This window comes from Ursus americanus, chromosome X (assembly GCF_024610735.1).
Source record: "Ursus americanus isolate L20-20 chromosome X, mUrsAme1.1.p, whole genome shotgun sequence".
Taxonomy (NCBI): Eukaryota; Metazoa; Chordata; class Mammalia; order Carnivora; family Ursidae; genus Ursus; species Ursus americanus.
The window spans coordinates 109,994,926-110,011,507 of NC_142164.1; the positions used below are offsets into that span (position 1 = coordinate 109,994,926).

General features: G+C 40.5%; 1 protein-coding gene and 1 pseudogene across 4 annotated transcripts in view; one reads left to right on the forward strand and one right to left on the reverse strand.

The window, feature by feature from the left end:
- Window positions 1-16,582, forward strand: part of CTPS2 (CTP synthase 2) — a 98,924-nt gene that overhangs the window by 2,033 nt on the left and 80,309 nt on the right. For 3 of the 4 annotated variants that reach the window (XM_087860163.1, XM_087860160.1, XM_087860161.1), the window contains exons 2-4: window positions 3,253-3,458; window positions 8,153-8,323; window positions 10,033-10,133. In XM_087860163.1, coding sequence (XP_087716289.1) covers window positions 3,293-3,458; window positions 8,153-8,323; window positions 10,033-10,133 — 438 coding nt within the window. In that variant the 5' untranslated portion in view covers window positions 3,253-3,292. Of the gene's footprint in view, window positions 1-938; window positions 1,060-3,252; window positions 3,459-8,152; window positions 8,324-10,032; window positions 10,134-16,582 lie in introns of those variants that run through there. The other variant, XM_087860162.1, reaches the window with a different exon arrangement.
- LOC123779655 (multiple coagulation factor deficiency protein 2 homolog pseudogene) lies at window positions 15,037-15,356 on the reverse strand (annotated as a pseudogene).

Below are 16,582 nucleotides of genomic sequence, written 5' to 3' on the forward strand. Positions count from 1 at the left end.
CAGGGAGAAGCAGGCTACTCGCCCAGCAAGGAGCCCGATTTGGGACTCGGTTCCAGGACCCTGGGATCATGACCTGAGTCAAAGGCAGATGCCTAACTGGCTGAGCCACCCAGGAAACCCCTTAAGCTACATTTTGAGGAAGGACATTGTGAAATATCCGACGTGCTTAAAAAGGCATCTTATGCTTTTGAAAATATAGAAAAGTAGTAATTGCCTACTTAAGGATTAAAATTTAGCTTTTTGATGTACTTTTGATTAGTCTTAAAAACATACTTGAGGTAATATTATATTCAATTTTATATTCTTCTATAGAAGGGATTTTTTAATGAAAAAATTCTTAGGCTTTTTGACAACCACATGATGTGACTTCACATGAATGCACTCCAGTTTTCAATGACATTTTTCAATCTTGCTAATTTTTACAAATAGGAGGTCATTTTAATAGAGTGACAGTGCCAGTATAAGGTACAATGACATCAGTGCTCATTTCGTAACCAAACCAAACGAGAGTTTGTCCGCCCGATGCTCAGCAAGCCAATAAAAACGGACACTGAGGTTTTGCAGTGAAGGAAGATAGGCTATTTATTGGTGTGGTGCTACCCAGGAGAACAGGGAGGTAACGCTCTAAAGTCCCAAACTCCCCAGTGGCTTGCAAGTAAGGGTTTTTAAGGGCAAGATTTGGGGCAGGGTCTCCTGAGAAGGCGGACGCCATTCATTGGAGGCTCATGAGATCCTGCTAGCTAGCAGGTGCTCGGGGGCAGCTTCATCTGGTCCCCTGGAGGTCTTCTTTTCCATCTCAAGAGACTTGGAATCTGATAAATACCTTTGTTCTTTATGTTGGAGATTTCATTAGGTATATCTGGTAATTACATCTTTAAAAAATTTTTTTAAAAAATTTTATTTATTTATTTGAGAGAGCGAGCAAGTGAGCATGAACAGGGTGAGAAGCAAGTTCTCTGCTGAGCAGAGAGCCCGATGTGGGCCTTGATCCTGAGACTCTGGGGTCATGACGTGAGCTGAAGGTGGGCGCTTAACCAACTGAGCCACCGAGGCACCCAGGTAATTATATTTTTACTTGTAAGCAAATGGAGTTGCATTCCTACAGGTTCTTTGGCCGGTCCAGCTATTGCCTGGGGCCGATATGACCTCTCGTATTCATTCTTTCATCTCAACTAACAAAACGGATGCCGGCTTCCAATTGCCTCTTAATCCCACAGGGAAGGTGAAGTCCAAGAGAGCAGAGACCTTGACTTTTTGTCTACCCCCATGTCCCCATGACCTGGGAACATGTTAAGCATAATAGACCTATAATAAACATTTGTGAACTGATTGAATGATGAGTAGATCACTGTGAAAAATGGTAACGGGTGTCATTAAGCACTTGGGCACTCTCTTTGTAAATGCCCACATGCCTTTATAAGGAAAGCACGGTTACAATCTCTGTGTACTGCACAGGTAGAGAAATTTGACGTTTAGAAAAGTTGAAGAAGTCGGGGCGCCTGGGTGGCACAGCGGTTAAGCGTCTGCCTTCGGCTCAGGGCGTGATCCCGGCGTTATGGGATCGAGCCCCACATCAGGCTCCTCTGCTATGAGCCTGCTTCTTCCTCTCCCACTCCCCTTGCTTGTGTTCCCTCTCTCGCTGGCTGTCTCTATCTCTGTCAAATAAATAAATAAAATCTTTAAAAAAAAAAAAAAAAAAAAAAGAAAAGTTGAAGAAGTCGCCCAGGGTTATAGCTATAAATAACAGAATCAGCATTTGCACCCAGACCGTCTGACTCCAGAGGAGGGGCACTTACTAAAATAGAAGAAATCAGCAGTGAGGTGGGTAAGGGAGAGCCGTGAAGAAATTACCCCTATAATGACCACCTGGGCCAGTAGGAGTGGAAAGAGGTGAATATTCAGATACATTTTGGATTTATAGGAGGAGCATTCTGGCTTTGGATTGGTGCTTAATCTTTTGGACTAGATCTAGCTGAGTGAGTGGAATGCCGGCTGGCTAGGGAAGAGGAGCAGTGATTAATTGGAGTGTGTAGAGAAAGGTCCAGGGACTTAGGGAAGCCATTTGAGATGGGACGGGTGTATTTTGGATGGCTTCAGTTTACTTGCCTTGACCATGGTCCACTAGTTTAAACTGAACTCAGAGCTCTGCAGTGAGATAACCTTATACACACACCTTCAAGTCCTGATCGTTTGTTTTGGAAGTAGAGGAGACTGCAAAATCAGAATGGGCATCAGCTGACCTCTCCTCTATTCCTTAGTTCATTTAATCCTCACAACCACCTATGAGCTTTTTTTAATGTTGGCATATTTGAAGACTGATTAAAAAAAAAAGACTATTTTTTGGAGCAATTTTAGCACTGAGTTCTCATACACTGCCTGCCCCTACATGCACAGGCTTCCTCACTATCAACATCTGGAACCAGAGGGGTTCATTTGTTACAATTGACGAACCTGCATTGATACATCATTATCATCCAAGCTCCATAGGTTACACTGGAGTTTGCTCTTGGCCTTTTACATTCTCTGGGCTTCAAATGCATAATGATGTGTATCCACCGTTATAGTATCATACAGAATAGTTTCACTGCCCTAAAAATCCTCTGTGCTCTGCATATTCATCCCTCCCTCCCCCCAACCCCAGGCACCCACTGATCCTTTTATTGTCTCCATAGTTTTGCCTTTTCCAGAATGTCAAATAGTTGGAATCATACAGTATATACGTAGCCTTCTCAGATTGACTTCTTTCACTTAGTAATATGCACTGCAGTTTCCCCCATTTCTTTTCATGGCTTGATAGCTCATTTCTTTTTAGTGCTGAGTAATATTCCAAGGGACTGGTATTTTTTTTATTCCATTTCACAGATGAAGAAACAGGCACAGAAAGGATTAGTAACTTGCCCAGGTACAGCTTGTACGGATCAGTCTGATTCCAGATCCTTTTCTCTTAAAAATTTTACCATGCTTCTGAATCCCAGCGAAATTTGGTTTCTCATGATGAAGTTCATCACATGATAGAGTTGGAATAAATGGAAAATCAGGGCAATGGAGCCAGCCACTTCACTTGCAGAAAGTATCCACCGCCTTCTGCATAGAGATAAAAATGGAAAATCTAGAGGATAAGACTTTATTTCAAAAATTTACTTTCTGTGGAAAAATGCTGTGTGCTTCTGAAATTCTGGTTTCACACACTCCTGCTTTACTGGTCTGAGAATATGATTCTTTTCCCTGACTCTTAATTTTATTACCTTTCAGATTATATCTGGGTGCTGGCACCCAGCCACCTCCTCTGCCAATGAAGTACATTCTGGTCACTGGAGGGGTCATCTCAGGCATTGGTAAAGGGATCATTGCAAGCAGCATTGGGACGATTCTAAAATCATGTGGACTCCGAGTTACTGCCATCAAAATTGACCCCTATATTAACATCGATGCGGGCACTTTTTCACCTTACGAGCACGGTATGAAAGAGAAGAACTTCCCCCTCTTATAAGGCACTGGGTTAAATTGCAGTTCTTTCTTGTATTTGGGGTAATTTCTTTAAGAGAGTTCCAAAAGTAGAGTTGCTGGATGGTTCATTATGACCATGTGAACGTTCTCATGGTTGTTGATACATTTTTTGTATTGCTGATGACATTCCAAATTAGTCCACCCTTTTGGAAAACGATGTATGAGGATACCATTTTCACTGTACCTTTTACAGTACAAGTTATGTTTTATTTTATCATAAAGGTAATATAGTTCTCTTAACATTTCATTGTTAAGAGAAAAAGTCAGATAGTATGGTATATATTGACAGTTATACTGACAATATAGAACGGAGTGAAGAAAAGTCCTCCGTTTCCCAGCACTTGGAGTAACTATTACTAATGTTGACATTTTAATGTACATGCTAATTATTTTTAAAAAGGCATTAGCACTTATATACTTTCTTTTTAAACTTTTTACATACAAGCAGGGAAGTGCACAGATCCTAAGTGTACCACTTGATAAAGTGAGCATACTGTGTAAACAGCCCCCAGATCAAGAAACAGAAACCCCCCCCTTATGCCTCTTCTAGTCTTTCCCCACCTGAAACCACCAAGGTAACCGCTGTCCTGTCTTTTAACACCATATGTTACTTTTGCTTATTTTTTTACTTTTTTGTTGTTTTTATTACCCACCGCATGATACCCTGCATAACCTGCTAGCAGGGACAGATAAGCATCACTGAGTTGTTCTTCAACGATCAGGAAAATGCTTCCTTAATTAATGTTCTCCAAACTCTTTGACATATAGTAAGCATTAACTCCAGAGATTACTTTTATTTTTGAACTTTAAATGAATTGAATCTTATAGTAACGTCAGTTTTTATTCTAATTTTTAAAACAATGTACTGTGGACATTTATATATATTTTATACTCTTTTTGTTTGTTTTTAAAATTTTTTAAAAAGATTTTATTCATTCATTTGAGAGAGAGAGCAGGATCAGGGGGAAGGGAGAAGCAGGCTCCCCGCTGAGCAAAGAGCCAGATGCAGGGCTCGATCCCAGGACCCTGGAATCATGACCTGAGCCAAAGGCAGATGCCCAATCAACTGAGCCACCCAGTCACCCCTTTATTTTATACTCCTAAGGCTGCACAAAATCTGTACAGTAATGGGAAATAATTTCCAATGTATTGCTATAATAAACAACACTGTGATGGAAATCTTTAAAATTTATTTTTTTTAAGCATAAATGCCTATGTGAAGAATTTCTGATTTCACAGGTAGGTATGCTTTTCAGGCTTTTGATATATAATGCATATTATCAAAGGTTTTTAGGTTCATGATCTCTTATCTATTAAGTGTAAAACCCAGAAAGTTCTGAAAACTTACAATTCTTCATAAGTTTGTGGCTATTTATAGCCTTTTTTCAAAAGTTTTAAAAATTGAAAAATATTCATATAGCCGTGAATTCCATTTGGAATGTTTTTGCATTTAGGGTGTTTTCTAATATATGGCAAGTGTTCTTTTTACCTTTCCATAATCTGAAAAACTTCAAATTTCAACTTCCATCTTATTTCCAGAATTCTCTGATAAGGGCTCTGCATCTGCACCAAGTTATATATAAATAAGAAGGCCTGTTTTTTTAATACTCCTGCTGAATATTATTCTGTTTAAACTTTACTAACCTGAGAGAAGGACAAAAAACAAAAGGGTATCTCATTGTTCTCATTTAGATTTCTTTGGTTTTTCATTTTGTCTGTGGAATGACTTATTCAAGGGTATGGGTAGATTGTATTTTTGTTTGAAACTGTTACCCAACTTCCTTCTGTGGAATAAATTTCCTCGTCCCATTGACTTTGGACTTTGGTCATGTATGGTGGTTAACTCCTCCTGGTTTGTTGGGAATTTCCTGGTTTTGAAACTGAAAGTCCAAATCCTGGGAACCCTATTAGTCCTGGGCAAACCCGAGAGGTTGGTCACCTTATTTGGTCATGTGATTTGGTTTTCCCTAGGAGACATTAGTGGCTGTGACATCTGTTTTGTCGAAGCAGAAATTTTCAGGGCAGTGCCCTGAATTGGCTCTGTCTCTTTGGCGCTTCTGCTCTCTGCTGTGAGAACGGCCTGCCCTGTATAGGGATTTCTCCTTCAGTCTGGGTCCTGGAATGAGACCAAGTAGACTCACAACTGACCCACAGCCCCCACATACCACATAACCCGAGGGAGAAATTAATAAACGTTTCGTAAGTTGCTAAGATTTTAGGGTTGTTTGGTATGCGGTAAAGTTGACTAATTCCATGTGTTATGCCAGTTTTCCTTTGGATATTTTTTAAAACATTTTTTAAAGATTTATTCGAGAGGGAGAGTGCGTCAGTGTGCAAGCGAGGGGAGGGGCAGAAGGAGAGAGTCTCTCAACCAGATTCCCCAATGAGTGCGGAGCTCAACACGGGGCTAGATCTCACGACCCTGAGATTATGACTTGAGCAGAAGTCAAAAGTTGGACGCTTAACTGACTGAGCCACTCAGGTGCCCCAAGTTGGATGTTTTAAAAATGATTTTTAAGAATATTTTACATAAAGTGTATTAACCTATATATATATATATAGAGAGAGAGAGAGAGTTCTACTCTGTTTGAAATTTGTCTTAATATTACCTCTGTTAGTTATTAATAAATTTTCACTTGCCATTTATGTGATTAAATGTATCAACTGTTTCCTTTATGTTTCTGTCTTTGATGTCACCTTTAGGCTTCTCTGCTGCAGGAATATTTAAATATCTATATTTTCTTCTGGAACTTTTATATTGTCAATTACTTTTACTTTAACATTGTTAACACAGTTGGAATTGAATTTGGTGTGAGATAAAGATGTAACAATTTTTTTTCTAATTTTTTTCCAATTAGCCAACTATTCCTAATGGCATTTCTCAAAGAGTTCATCCTTTTCCTCCTGACTTGAAATGCCACCTTTTATTACATACTACATTTCTGTCTATCCTTAGGTCTGTCTTTGTACTCTGTTCTCGTCTGGAGTTCTATGTTTATTCCTGCCTATCATTTTAAAAGCTGCAGCTTTTTATTATCAAGTAGGTCAGAGCTTTCCACATTCCCTTTCTTTTTCCTTTGTTTTTTTTCTCTCTCTCTTTTGGTGCAAAAAGGTATTTTTATTATCCCTCCAGCAAAGCCTTTTTTTGTTGTTCTATTGTTTTTTCCTTAACCTCAAAGTATTTTCTTCAGAATTAACTTAGGAATCATTTTGTCCAACTTTACAAGAAACTGCATTGGAGTTCTTGACAAAAATTTCTTTAAATTTATAAATTAATTTGGGGAAAAATTAAACACTGGAAAATATTGACAGGCCCATTCAGGAACTTTAGAAGTGATTTTCCTTTGATTCATACCTTCTTTTATGTCTCTGAAATAAGCTTTTTAAGTTTTGTAAATATAGTTCCTACATTTCTTTGAAGTTTATTTCTGAGTGTTTTATTTACTTTGATTTGTGATGATACCCTTGGGTATTTGTTTTTTTTCAAGTGATATATTAAATTCTTTTATGTAATACAGATCTTTTTGTTTTTTGTGTTTTTAAAGATTTTATTTTTTAATTTTTTAAATTTTTTATTTTTTTAAAGATTTCATTTATTTATTTGACAGAGAGAGAGAGACAGAGAGAGAGGGAACACAAGCAGGGGGAGTGGGAGAGGAAGAAGCAGACTCCCAGCAGAGGAGCCTGATGTGGGGCTCCATCCCAGGTCCCTGGGATCATGACCCGAGCCGAAGGCAGATACTTAAGGACTGAGCCACCCAGGTGCCCCAAGATTTTATTTTTTTTAAGTAATCTCTACACCCAATGTGGGGCTCAAACTCACAACCCCGAGATCAAGAGTCACATGCTCCACCTACTGAACCAGCCAGGAGCCCCAATAGAGATCTTTTTGGATATTTTGGTTTTGTGTATTTGTTGATGCTATCTTATTCCATCTTTATATATATTGAAATACATCTATGCATATGTATTTCAGTCTTCCTTTACTCACTGTTATTTGTTTTAAGAGCTTTTTAAATTTGTTTTTGTGTGTGTTTATTTTGGTAATCACACCTGTTTTTCTAACAAATTAACTTTAGTGTCATCCTCAAGTTGAAAAAATCTGTTGGAATTTTTATTATTACTACATTAAATCTAAGAACCTGTTTAAAGACTTGTCATCTACAGTTTTTCTTTCTCTTCTAGGAATATAATGCATACATACTTTTTTTTTTTTTTTTTTTTTTTTAAGATTTTATTACTGGGGCACCTGGGTGGTGCAGTCAGGTAAGCATCTGCCTTTGGCTCAGGTCATGGTACCAGGGACCTGGGATGGAGCCCCATGTCCTGCTCCCTGCTCTGTGGGGAATCTGCTTCTCCCTCTGCCTCTCCCACTGGCCCTCTCCCTCTCAAATAAATAAATAAATAGATTTTATTTGTTTATTTTTAGAGAGAGTGTACGTGCTTGCAGGGGGAAGGGCAGAGAGAGAGGAAGCGTTAGAGAAGCAGACTCCCTGCTGAGCGGGGAGCCCGTCTCAGGGGCTCGATCTCAGTACCCTGAGATCATGGCCTGAGCCGAAATCAAGAGTTGGACACTTCACCATCTGAGCCAGCCAGGTGCCCCTGATAGCAAATTTTTAATATTTACATTGTCTTTTTATCTTAGGTGAGGTGTTTGTCTTAAATGATGGTGGAGAAGTTGATTTAGACCTTGGAAATTATGAACGGTTCTTGGATATCAACCTTTATAAAGACAACAACATCACCACTGGGAAGATATATCAGCATGTGATCAATAAAGAGAGGCGTGGCGACTACCTGGGGAAAACAGTACAAGGTATTGTATTCCACAAAGGTTAGCGACTCCCGTGTCTTGCGCATCCACACCCTGCTCAAAATAGACGAGTAATGAGGGGCTCCCTGAGCTCTACAAGTTCTAATCCTTCTCAAATCCTTGCTTTCTTTCCCTTTTCATTTTCTTCAGAGGTGTCCTCTTCACCCTCCATGTTCTTGATTGTATTTTCTTCAGTCTTTTTCTTTATTACTAATGTTATTTTTTCCCCTAGTCCATATATACGTATGTCTTTAGCTTTTATTTATAAAATCCGTGCAGAACCATTCATTCATCATTTTTACCTGATTGAGGTGCAGACTTTTTTGGTTTGTTTTGTCTGTCTCCTTTCTTGTATCTTTGCATGGATGTGGATTACTCCCCTTTGAAGGACAGTGTGGGGAGGAACTGGGGGATTAAATTGCAGTGGCTGGTAGTATAGTCTGACCCTTTTTCATCAACTCTTTTCCTGAGTGGTATGATTCTCTTTTGTCTTGGGTGAGACTCCTGTCCACCTATGTCTCTCCCCCACCCCCCGGCAAGTCTTGTAGTCCTATGTTCCCACGTGGTGGGGTAAAGGCGATAATTCCCCATCTCCTTTAAATCTCACGTTGGATTCAGCTGAGAGGTAGACATGGGGGTCGGACAGATGGAGATCAAAAGATCAGCTGTGTAATTACCGACACTAGATGTGTGGCTTAGATCTCAGCTACAGTTGTGCTTTCTAATTCTTTTCCCCTGAGTGCAGATCTTGGGAAGACCCACAGGAGGAAGAGTTGCTGCCTGACACCTGCCGCATCCCTTTGATGGGGAGAGGACAAGGCCCCAGGCCCCCGCTCTGACTCCTGATCCTTGGGCTGCCCACGTGGGGGCAGAGCCCGCCCAACACCCCCCGCCCCCCCACCCCACCACTGCTGCTGGAAGGGGCCAAACTGCACATGTAATGTGGGTTGCTCCAAATGCACCAGTGGGCGACAGCTTCCTCCCACTTCGAGGGAGCAGCAGGTGCGAGATAGAGCAGGCAGCAGATGCTCCCTCGCCTCGGCTTCCCAGAGGGCCACGTTCCTGCCTCGTGTATCACACTAGGTTAGGTGGCTGCACCGGGAGGATGTCCGCACGCGCCCGTAAGATGTCACCTTTCTGTCCCTTCAGCAGAGATCTGTAGCTGCAGACCTGCTCACCACCAAGGGGCCCCTGGGCCTCAAATCCTTGTGGAGTTGTCACCTTTCAGCTTCTTCAGGTGACGTTAGCAGCCACAGGCCCCTGGTCAGCATGCAGGGCCCATCTACACCCTCTGAGGGGCCCCCTCCCCGCTGGCTGGTGGGAGGCCCAGAGTCTGCAGTGCTGGGCCACTCTGAGTCTTTCTTCCCCCATGGAATCCAGCATGCAGCGTGCCTGACAGCCCTTCTTGCAGTTTTTAGTTGGCATTATAGGTGTTTCTAGATGCCTCAAAGATGGCATTTCTGCTTTCTGTTTCTTATTCTCTGTGGTTGGCCAGTTTCAAAAGAAATGACATCACATTTAAATGATTAAACCTATGTTGTGCCTGTAATATTGATTTCAGTGAGATGGATAATAACATGACCACTGTGGTTGGTCTCATTTGCCAAGTGGCTTTCAGGTTATTTGGGAGATCTAAAGACATGAATACATGCCTTTCTCATGACTGTGACCATGAAATAAGCTTTTGTGCTAATTATTACTTCTTTCTACAGTTGTCCCTCACATTACTGATGCTGTCCAGGAATGGGTTATGAATCAAGCTATGGTGCCCGTGGACGGTCATAAGGAAGAGCCCCAAATATGCGTTATTGAGGCAAGCATGGAATTTTTCTTTATAAACTTATATCCTTCTGGGTTTTTAAGCATCTACTCTTCATTCATTCAACATATATGTATAGATGGCCTCCTACGTGCTAGACACTGGGCTAGGAGTTGGGATTATAGCAGGGAAGGACATAGATGGTCCCTGCCCTTGCGGTCACAAGTCAGTGGGTCAGACTGGCATTAAGCAGGGTGAGCACTCCTGGGATTGGTGTCCAAAAACCCGCATGTGGAGACAGATCAGTTGCAGAACGCTTTCTACTGAGTGCTGTTCGAGGGTAAAGGACGCTGACTTCTCTCTCACCCCCAGTCAAAAATCCAAGTATAACTTTGACTCCCCACCAAACGTAACTACTAACAGCCTGCTGTTGACCAGAAGCCTTACCGATAACATACAGAATCAATTAACACGTATTTTGTATGTTATGTGTGTTACAGAGTGTATTCTTACAGTAAAGTAAGCAAGAGAAAAGAAGATGTTATTAAGAATATCATAAGAAAGAGAAAATACATTTATAGTACTGTATTGTATTTATTAAAAAAAAAAAAAACACGTAGAAGTGGACCCGCACAGTCCAAACTCGCATTGTTCAAGGGTCATCTGTATTTGCGAAGTGTTTTGGAAGTAGAGATTGAGTTAGGGAAATGTGATAGTGGAGGCAATTTGGAGGTGAGAAGTGAGTATTAGCTGCTTAAAGAAAGAACATAAGTATTTGAACTTGTGACTTATTTACTGTTTCCCTTCCTCTCAATGAATGAGAGTAGTGTGCATGTACTCCTTGTGTAAATGTCAGTTGACCTAATTTCTGGGCGGGACAGCAAAATAATGAACAATTTAGTTCCTAGAGACGGCCTGCCCAAGTTCAGATTTCTGCTGCGACCTCTGAGTGGTGTATAGCTCTGTGATTAAGAATCTGGAGCCAGACGGCTTGGGTTCATAGCCAAGCTATGTCACTTACCAGCTGGGTGACCTTGGACCAGGGTGCCTCCCTTTACTCATCTGCTAAGTGGGGATAATGCTTTGAGGATTAAATAAGTCAGTACACTTAGTGCTTAGAATGGTGTCAGATCTATAGGAAGTATTCAAAATTTATTAGCCATTATTAAGATGCTTGTGTGACTTTTGGCAAATTATTTCTCAAAGCTTCAATGAAATCAACTATAACAATATGATAACAATGTAATATTGTAATAAAAGCCAGATGATATTAACAGGGCACTTGGCATGTCTGCTATTCAGGAAGTGTTCGTATACATGTGAGCTGTTCTATTGTCATCGTTGTCAGGGTCAGCAGACGGATGTTACGCTATCTGCACGATCCATTTTGTTAACAGAGCTGATAAACTTAACATAAATGTAACTATATATTGTACTACTATAATCGTATGGTTGATAATATAAATGTGTAAATGTGCTATGCAGAATTTTCTCTCCCTTGCTATTTCTTTTTTTTTTTTTTTTTAAGATCTTATTTATTTATTTGAGAGAGAGAGAGTGAATGCACAAGCAGGGGAAGTGGGAGAGGAAGAAGCAGGCTCCCCCACTGCTGAGCAGGGAGCACAATGCGGGGCTTGATCCCAGGACCCTGAGATCATGACCTGAGGCGAAGGCAGATGCTTAACCAATGGAGTCACCGAGGCGCCCCTCCCGTGCTTTTTCTTCTTCCACAATTTACAAGGAAAAGAGAGGGTGCCTCCTTTAGGATTTTTAAAAATTGGAGTATAACATAAACACTTTAGAAAAGTGCACAGATCATAGGTACCCAGCTTAATGAGTCTTATAAACTGAACATACCTGCATAATTAAGCTGGCTTCCTTTGAAACATATTTAATATCTAATACAGTGAATAGTTTGCAAACAGATTGAGGCAAGGATAAAGACAAATCATTTAAGAAAAGAGAAAGGCAGGTAAAAACTCCAGGAAGAGTGACATCTGATAGGAGAACCGGGGCATAGCTTGCCTCTACAGTGAGGGAGACTTACATGGTCACTCTGTTTATTGATTTCCAGGTTTTAGACTCAGTCCCCAAGATTCATCAGAGAAGGCTTCAAAGCAGGGATGTAAATGTCAGCTTTGAGGTGGAGGTGTGGAGGGGTGCTGGAGAGGGAGAAAGGGAGATAAGACTTTCATTTTCCACTGTGAGGCAGCTACAGATATTGGTAGTAGTTGGCAGAAAAAGAGGTAAAAATAGCTCAGGTTAGGAAAGTAACCAATACAACTAAGAATCGAGATTGGGGTCTGGGGATGGGGCAGCCTCATCTGTCACAGCAGGAAGTCAACTTGTGTTGTGATGGAAGGTGTCTGAAATGGGCAAGTCAAGAAAGAGTTGATGAGATGGTGTTTAGAGATGTGATAGAAACTAGCAGAAGAAATCTTGAAGAGAGGAGTTACAATGCTTACCTTGAGGAATCGGGATTTGGAAGCGGAAGAATTGGGGTACAGGACTCCTGTTTTTTACTGTAAGCTCTTTTGAACAATTTGATTTTGTTGGGGAGCGAGAATTCCTGTCCCCTTCAAAGGGATTAAAGAATCTTTTTAGCCAGACTAAGAATCAAATTGACATGAGATGGATTAATTGAGACATGCTGTGAACTTTAAATGCACACTGAGCGTCAAAGGTAACATGAAAAAAAAAACAAACAAACAAACCCAGAATGTAAAATACCTAATACTTTTTAAAAAATTGGTGATAGGTCCAAATAACGTTTTGGATATATTGAGCTACATAAAATATAATGTTAAAATTAATTTCTCTTCTTTACTTTTTTCTTTTAAATGTGGCAACTAAAAACTTTAAGATTATATTTTTATTTTTATTGGACAGTGCTGGTCTAGCACTTTCACTGGTTTTTGCTGTTCTAGCAATAGGAAAGGTAAAGGATCCAAAATGTGTCCATTTTCCTTGAAGAAGAACCAGTCTCTGGCCCAAAAGTAATGACCATTTTTCTAAACCAGAACATTTTTATAACTTTTCCAGTGATTTTTTTTTCTTTTAATTTTTGTAGGTGAAAGAATGCCCCCTCCTTTAAATACTATTAACCTTAATTACAGGAGAATTTCCAAATGGTCATGTGTATGGGTGTTTTTGCCTCTACTCTTCTTTTTTTTTAAAAGATTTTATTTATTTATTCGACAGAGATAGAGACAGCCAGCGAGAGAGGGAACACAAGCAGGGGGAGTGGGAGAGGAAGAAGCAGGCTCATAGCAGAGGAGCCTGATGTGGGGCTCGATCCCACAACGCTGGGATCACGCCCTGAGCCGAAGGCAGACGCTCAACCGCTGTGCCACCCAGGCACCCTTCTACTCTTCTTTTTTAAAAAATACATTAAAAAAAAAAAAGATCACAAAAAATGAGGAGGGAATCTATTTTTTTTTGTTTCATCAGTTTAATTTTTCATATATCCAGGATTCATTATATAAATCTTTCAAAATAACTGGATGTTATAAGAATATTTACAACTCAGTTCTGCACAAATACTTGATACATTTTTACAAATACATATGTTTTCTTTTTTTTTTTTTTAAGATTTTATTTACTTATTTGACAGAGAGAGAGACAGCCAGGGAGAGAGGGAACACAGCAGGGGGAGTGGGAGAGGAAGAAGCAGGCTCATAGCGGAAGAGCCTGATGTGGGGCTCGATCCCAGAACGCCGGGATCACGCCCTGAGCCGAAGGCAGATGCTTAACGGCTGCGCTACCCAGGCGCCCCAAATACATATGTTTTCTTATAGGAATACTTTAATAGAGAAAATAAGTCTCTATACATCTTACAGCACATTCTATGCAGTTTTTTCGCCATTCAACCATCATTTTGGGTTTTCCATCCCAGCACATTCATCACATCCAATAAACCAAATTACAATTGGCTACTGCTTCTCATTTTCAACCATTATTGAGATTTGCACTGTTAAGAGTTTTTAGGCTTCTTTTTCTAATCTTTCCCGACCTGAAAGAATTCACATATTTAAGCTAGAAGAGGTAATTTAAACACCATTCCTTCTAAATGCAGCTTGCAGCAACTGGTGCTTGGTGATCTCACCCCTCACTTAGGCAAGACCAGCTAGTAGCTTTACCCCCCACAGCACCAATCAGGAGGAATATCGTCCTTGCATTCCTAATAGTTCCTCAACTGCAAAAACAAACCCTAGAAACAAGGGTTAAATACAAATATTAAGAAAGCTCAAACATTTGCTAATGATGAGAACAAACAACAATTTTAAATTCAAGGTCTCTCCTAAGTTGAAGAAGACATAAAGGATGTGGCAGTAGTTCTATAAAATATTGAAAGATTTAAAAATGTTAATCACTTAGGTCAATGGTGTATCATTTCCAAAGTGCCAGAAGATACAGAATCTTAGATTCTAAGCCTAGCTGAACTCAAGATCTGGCATCCTTCTTATGTACTGGCTTTGAAATAGCCTAATATTCCCCTCCCCAAGGGCACATCATCATGCAGGCCCCGGGGAACTTTGCAGAATACTGATCACGTTTACCTGAAGAGACAGGATCCACCAGGGAAAACATTTGGCATTTCTCTTATTCCTTCACTGTTACTGAAAAGTGTGTCCACTTGGCAAAGCTTGTCTTACTTTTCAGGTAGCATGAATGAAAAACGAAAGACTAGCGGTATTCTACAGTCAACTTCCCGAGTACTTGATGCTCCAATTATCCAATATTCTTAAAAGGATTCTTTAATCACGCCCTTGTCCACTAAGAGATTGAACAGTACTTGGGGACTCCAATATGTCCCATTTCTCTTATATATCTCTTGATTTCTCTTTCTCACCCCAGTGTTTTAAACTGCTGCGGGTTTTTACTAAAATACCATCGTAGCAGTAGTTGGAAATGAGTTATTTTGCATTACCAAAAGTATTCAATCCCATTGTAACGGTCACATTTGCATGTAACTAGATGGCCAAACAATGTCTACTGAAGTGATTGGACAAATTTCAGCATAGGCCCTGTATCCATCATTGTTCTTGTCATCGGCTCTCAGAACTCCATCTATAAGTTGATCAGTTCACCTGCACTCCTTGGTGGGGCCTGTTCATTCTCTTCCTCCTTATGGAAGTGAGTGATGGCTGTGGAGAGTTCTAGGCCATCAAGAAAATGATGGCCGTCATGATCATGCATTTTGAAATAATGGAGCTGCAGTTCTTGTGGGGACATCTGTGCTTCTGGTATTTTGATGGCACCTTGTAGATGCTCCATGATATGCTCTTGGTCGTGCACTGTATTCTTATCCAGGCCCATGCCGCCAGGATGGGAGGAGCCGGCCCCAGGTTCCTCAGCCCCGGCACCTGGAGCGCAAAAGACCCAGAGCAAGCCACACAGGAAGGGGCTCCTGAGCAGCCACAGAGATCTCCTGGTCGTTGGTACCCTCACTGCCCTGTTTCCAAGCAGTTTTCCTCAGACGCGAAGCCTTCCAGCATGAGCCTCGCCAGCTCCTGTCCTCAGAACGCTTTTTCTTGTCCCCCCCCACCCTGCTCCACTGGGGGTGGGGGATTTATTTTTTTAGTGTAATTGAGCTGCCTTTGAATGACATTAAAATATAAGCCCAATTTGACCTTAGGATGAGCCTTCATAACACTTCTTTTTCATGTTCTCAGTTTTTTAGCTATTATTTTTTGAGAATCATCCTTGAAGAAAGCTTTTGTTTCCTTCTGGGGTCAGCGCATCTGATTCTCTTTGTCATCATTTTACAAAGATGTATACTATAGACTCAGACCCTAATTGTTGAAGATTTCACTTGTGCAATAAAATCAAGAATTCTCAATGACATCTCACATTTTAAAAAAAGATTTTTATTTATTAATTTGAGAGAGAGAGAGCACAAGCAGGGTGAAGGGCAGAGGGAGAAGCAGACTCCCTGAGTCTTTATTATTATTTTTCCATCCTGCTCTTAAATTGACTCTTTTTGGCTTAAAAAACAATAATTTAGTACTTAATATGCACTAGCCCCGATGATAACTGCTAGGCGTATAAAAGCATATGTGATCTGACTCCTGTTCTCCAGGACTCATGGTCTTCATTTTTAATTTCACGGAAACAGAGAAACCGACAAGTTGTCCCCAGTGTTACTCCTTCTTCATATAACCCTAACGTTTATATTGGCTTATTGGACACTAGGTCAGGCATCCTTTTGGGTTCGTTTTAAATTGTGCTCAACATTGGTGTTTGTGCATGATTTAAGCTTTTGAAAAAGGACCACCAAGCTGATTTTCAGTTTTAAGCGCGTGAAAGTGGTTGAAATGTCTCCGAAGCCTTTTTGTGAGGCTCTTACTTTTCAGACCAGTGGAACTAACAGGTTTTATTTGTTAATTAGGCCAGGTCATCTCCACATAAACCTGAAATAATTTATGCCCGGCTTAAAGGAATAAAAGCTTTGTTTCTTTCTCTCTCTGTCTCTCTCTCTGTCTTTATTTCAAAAAAGAAGA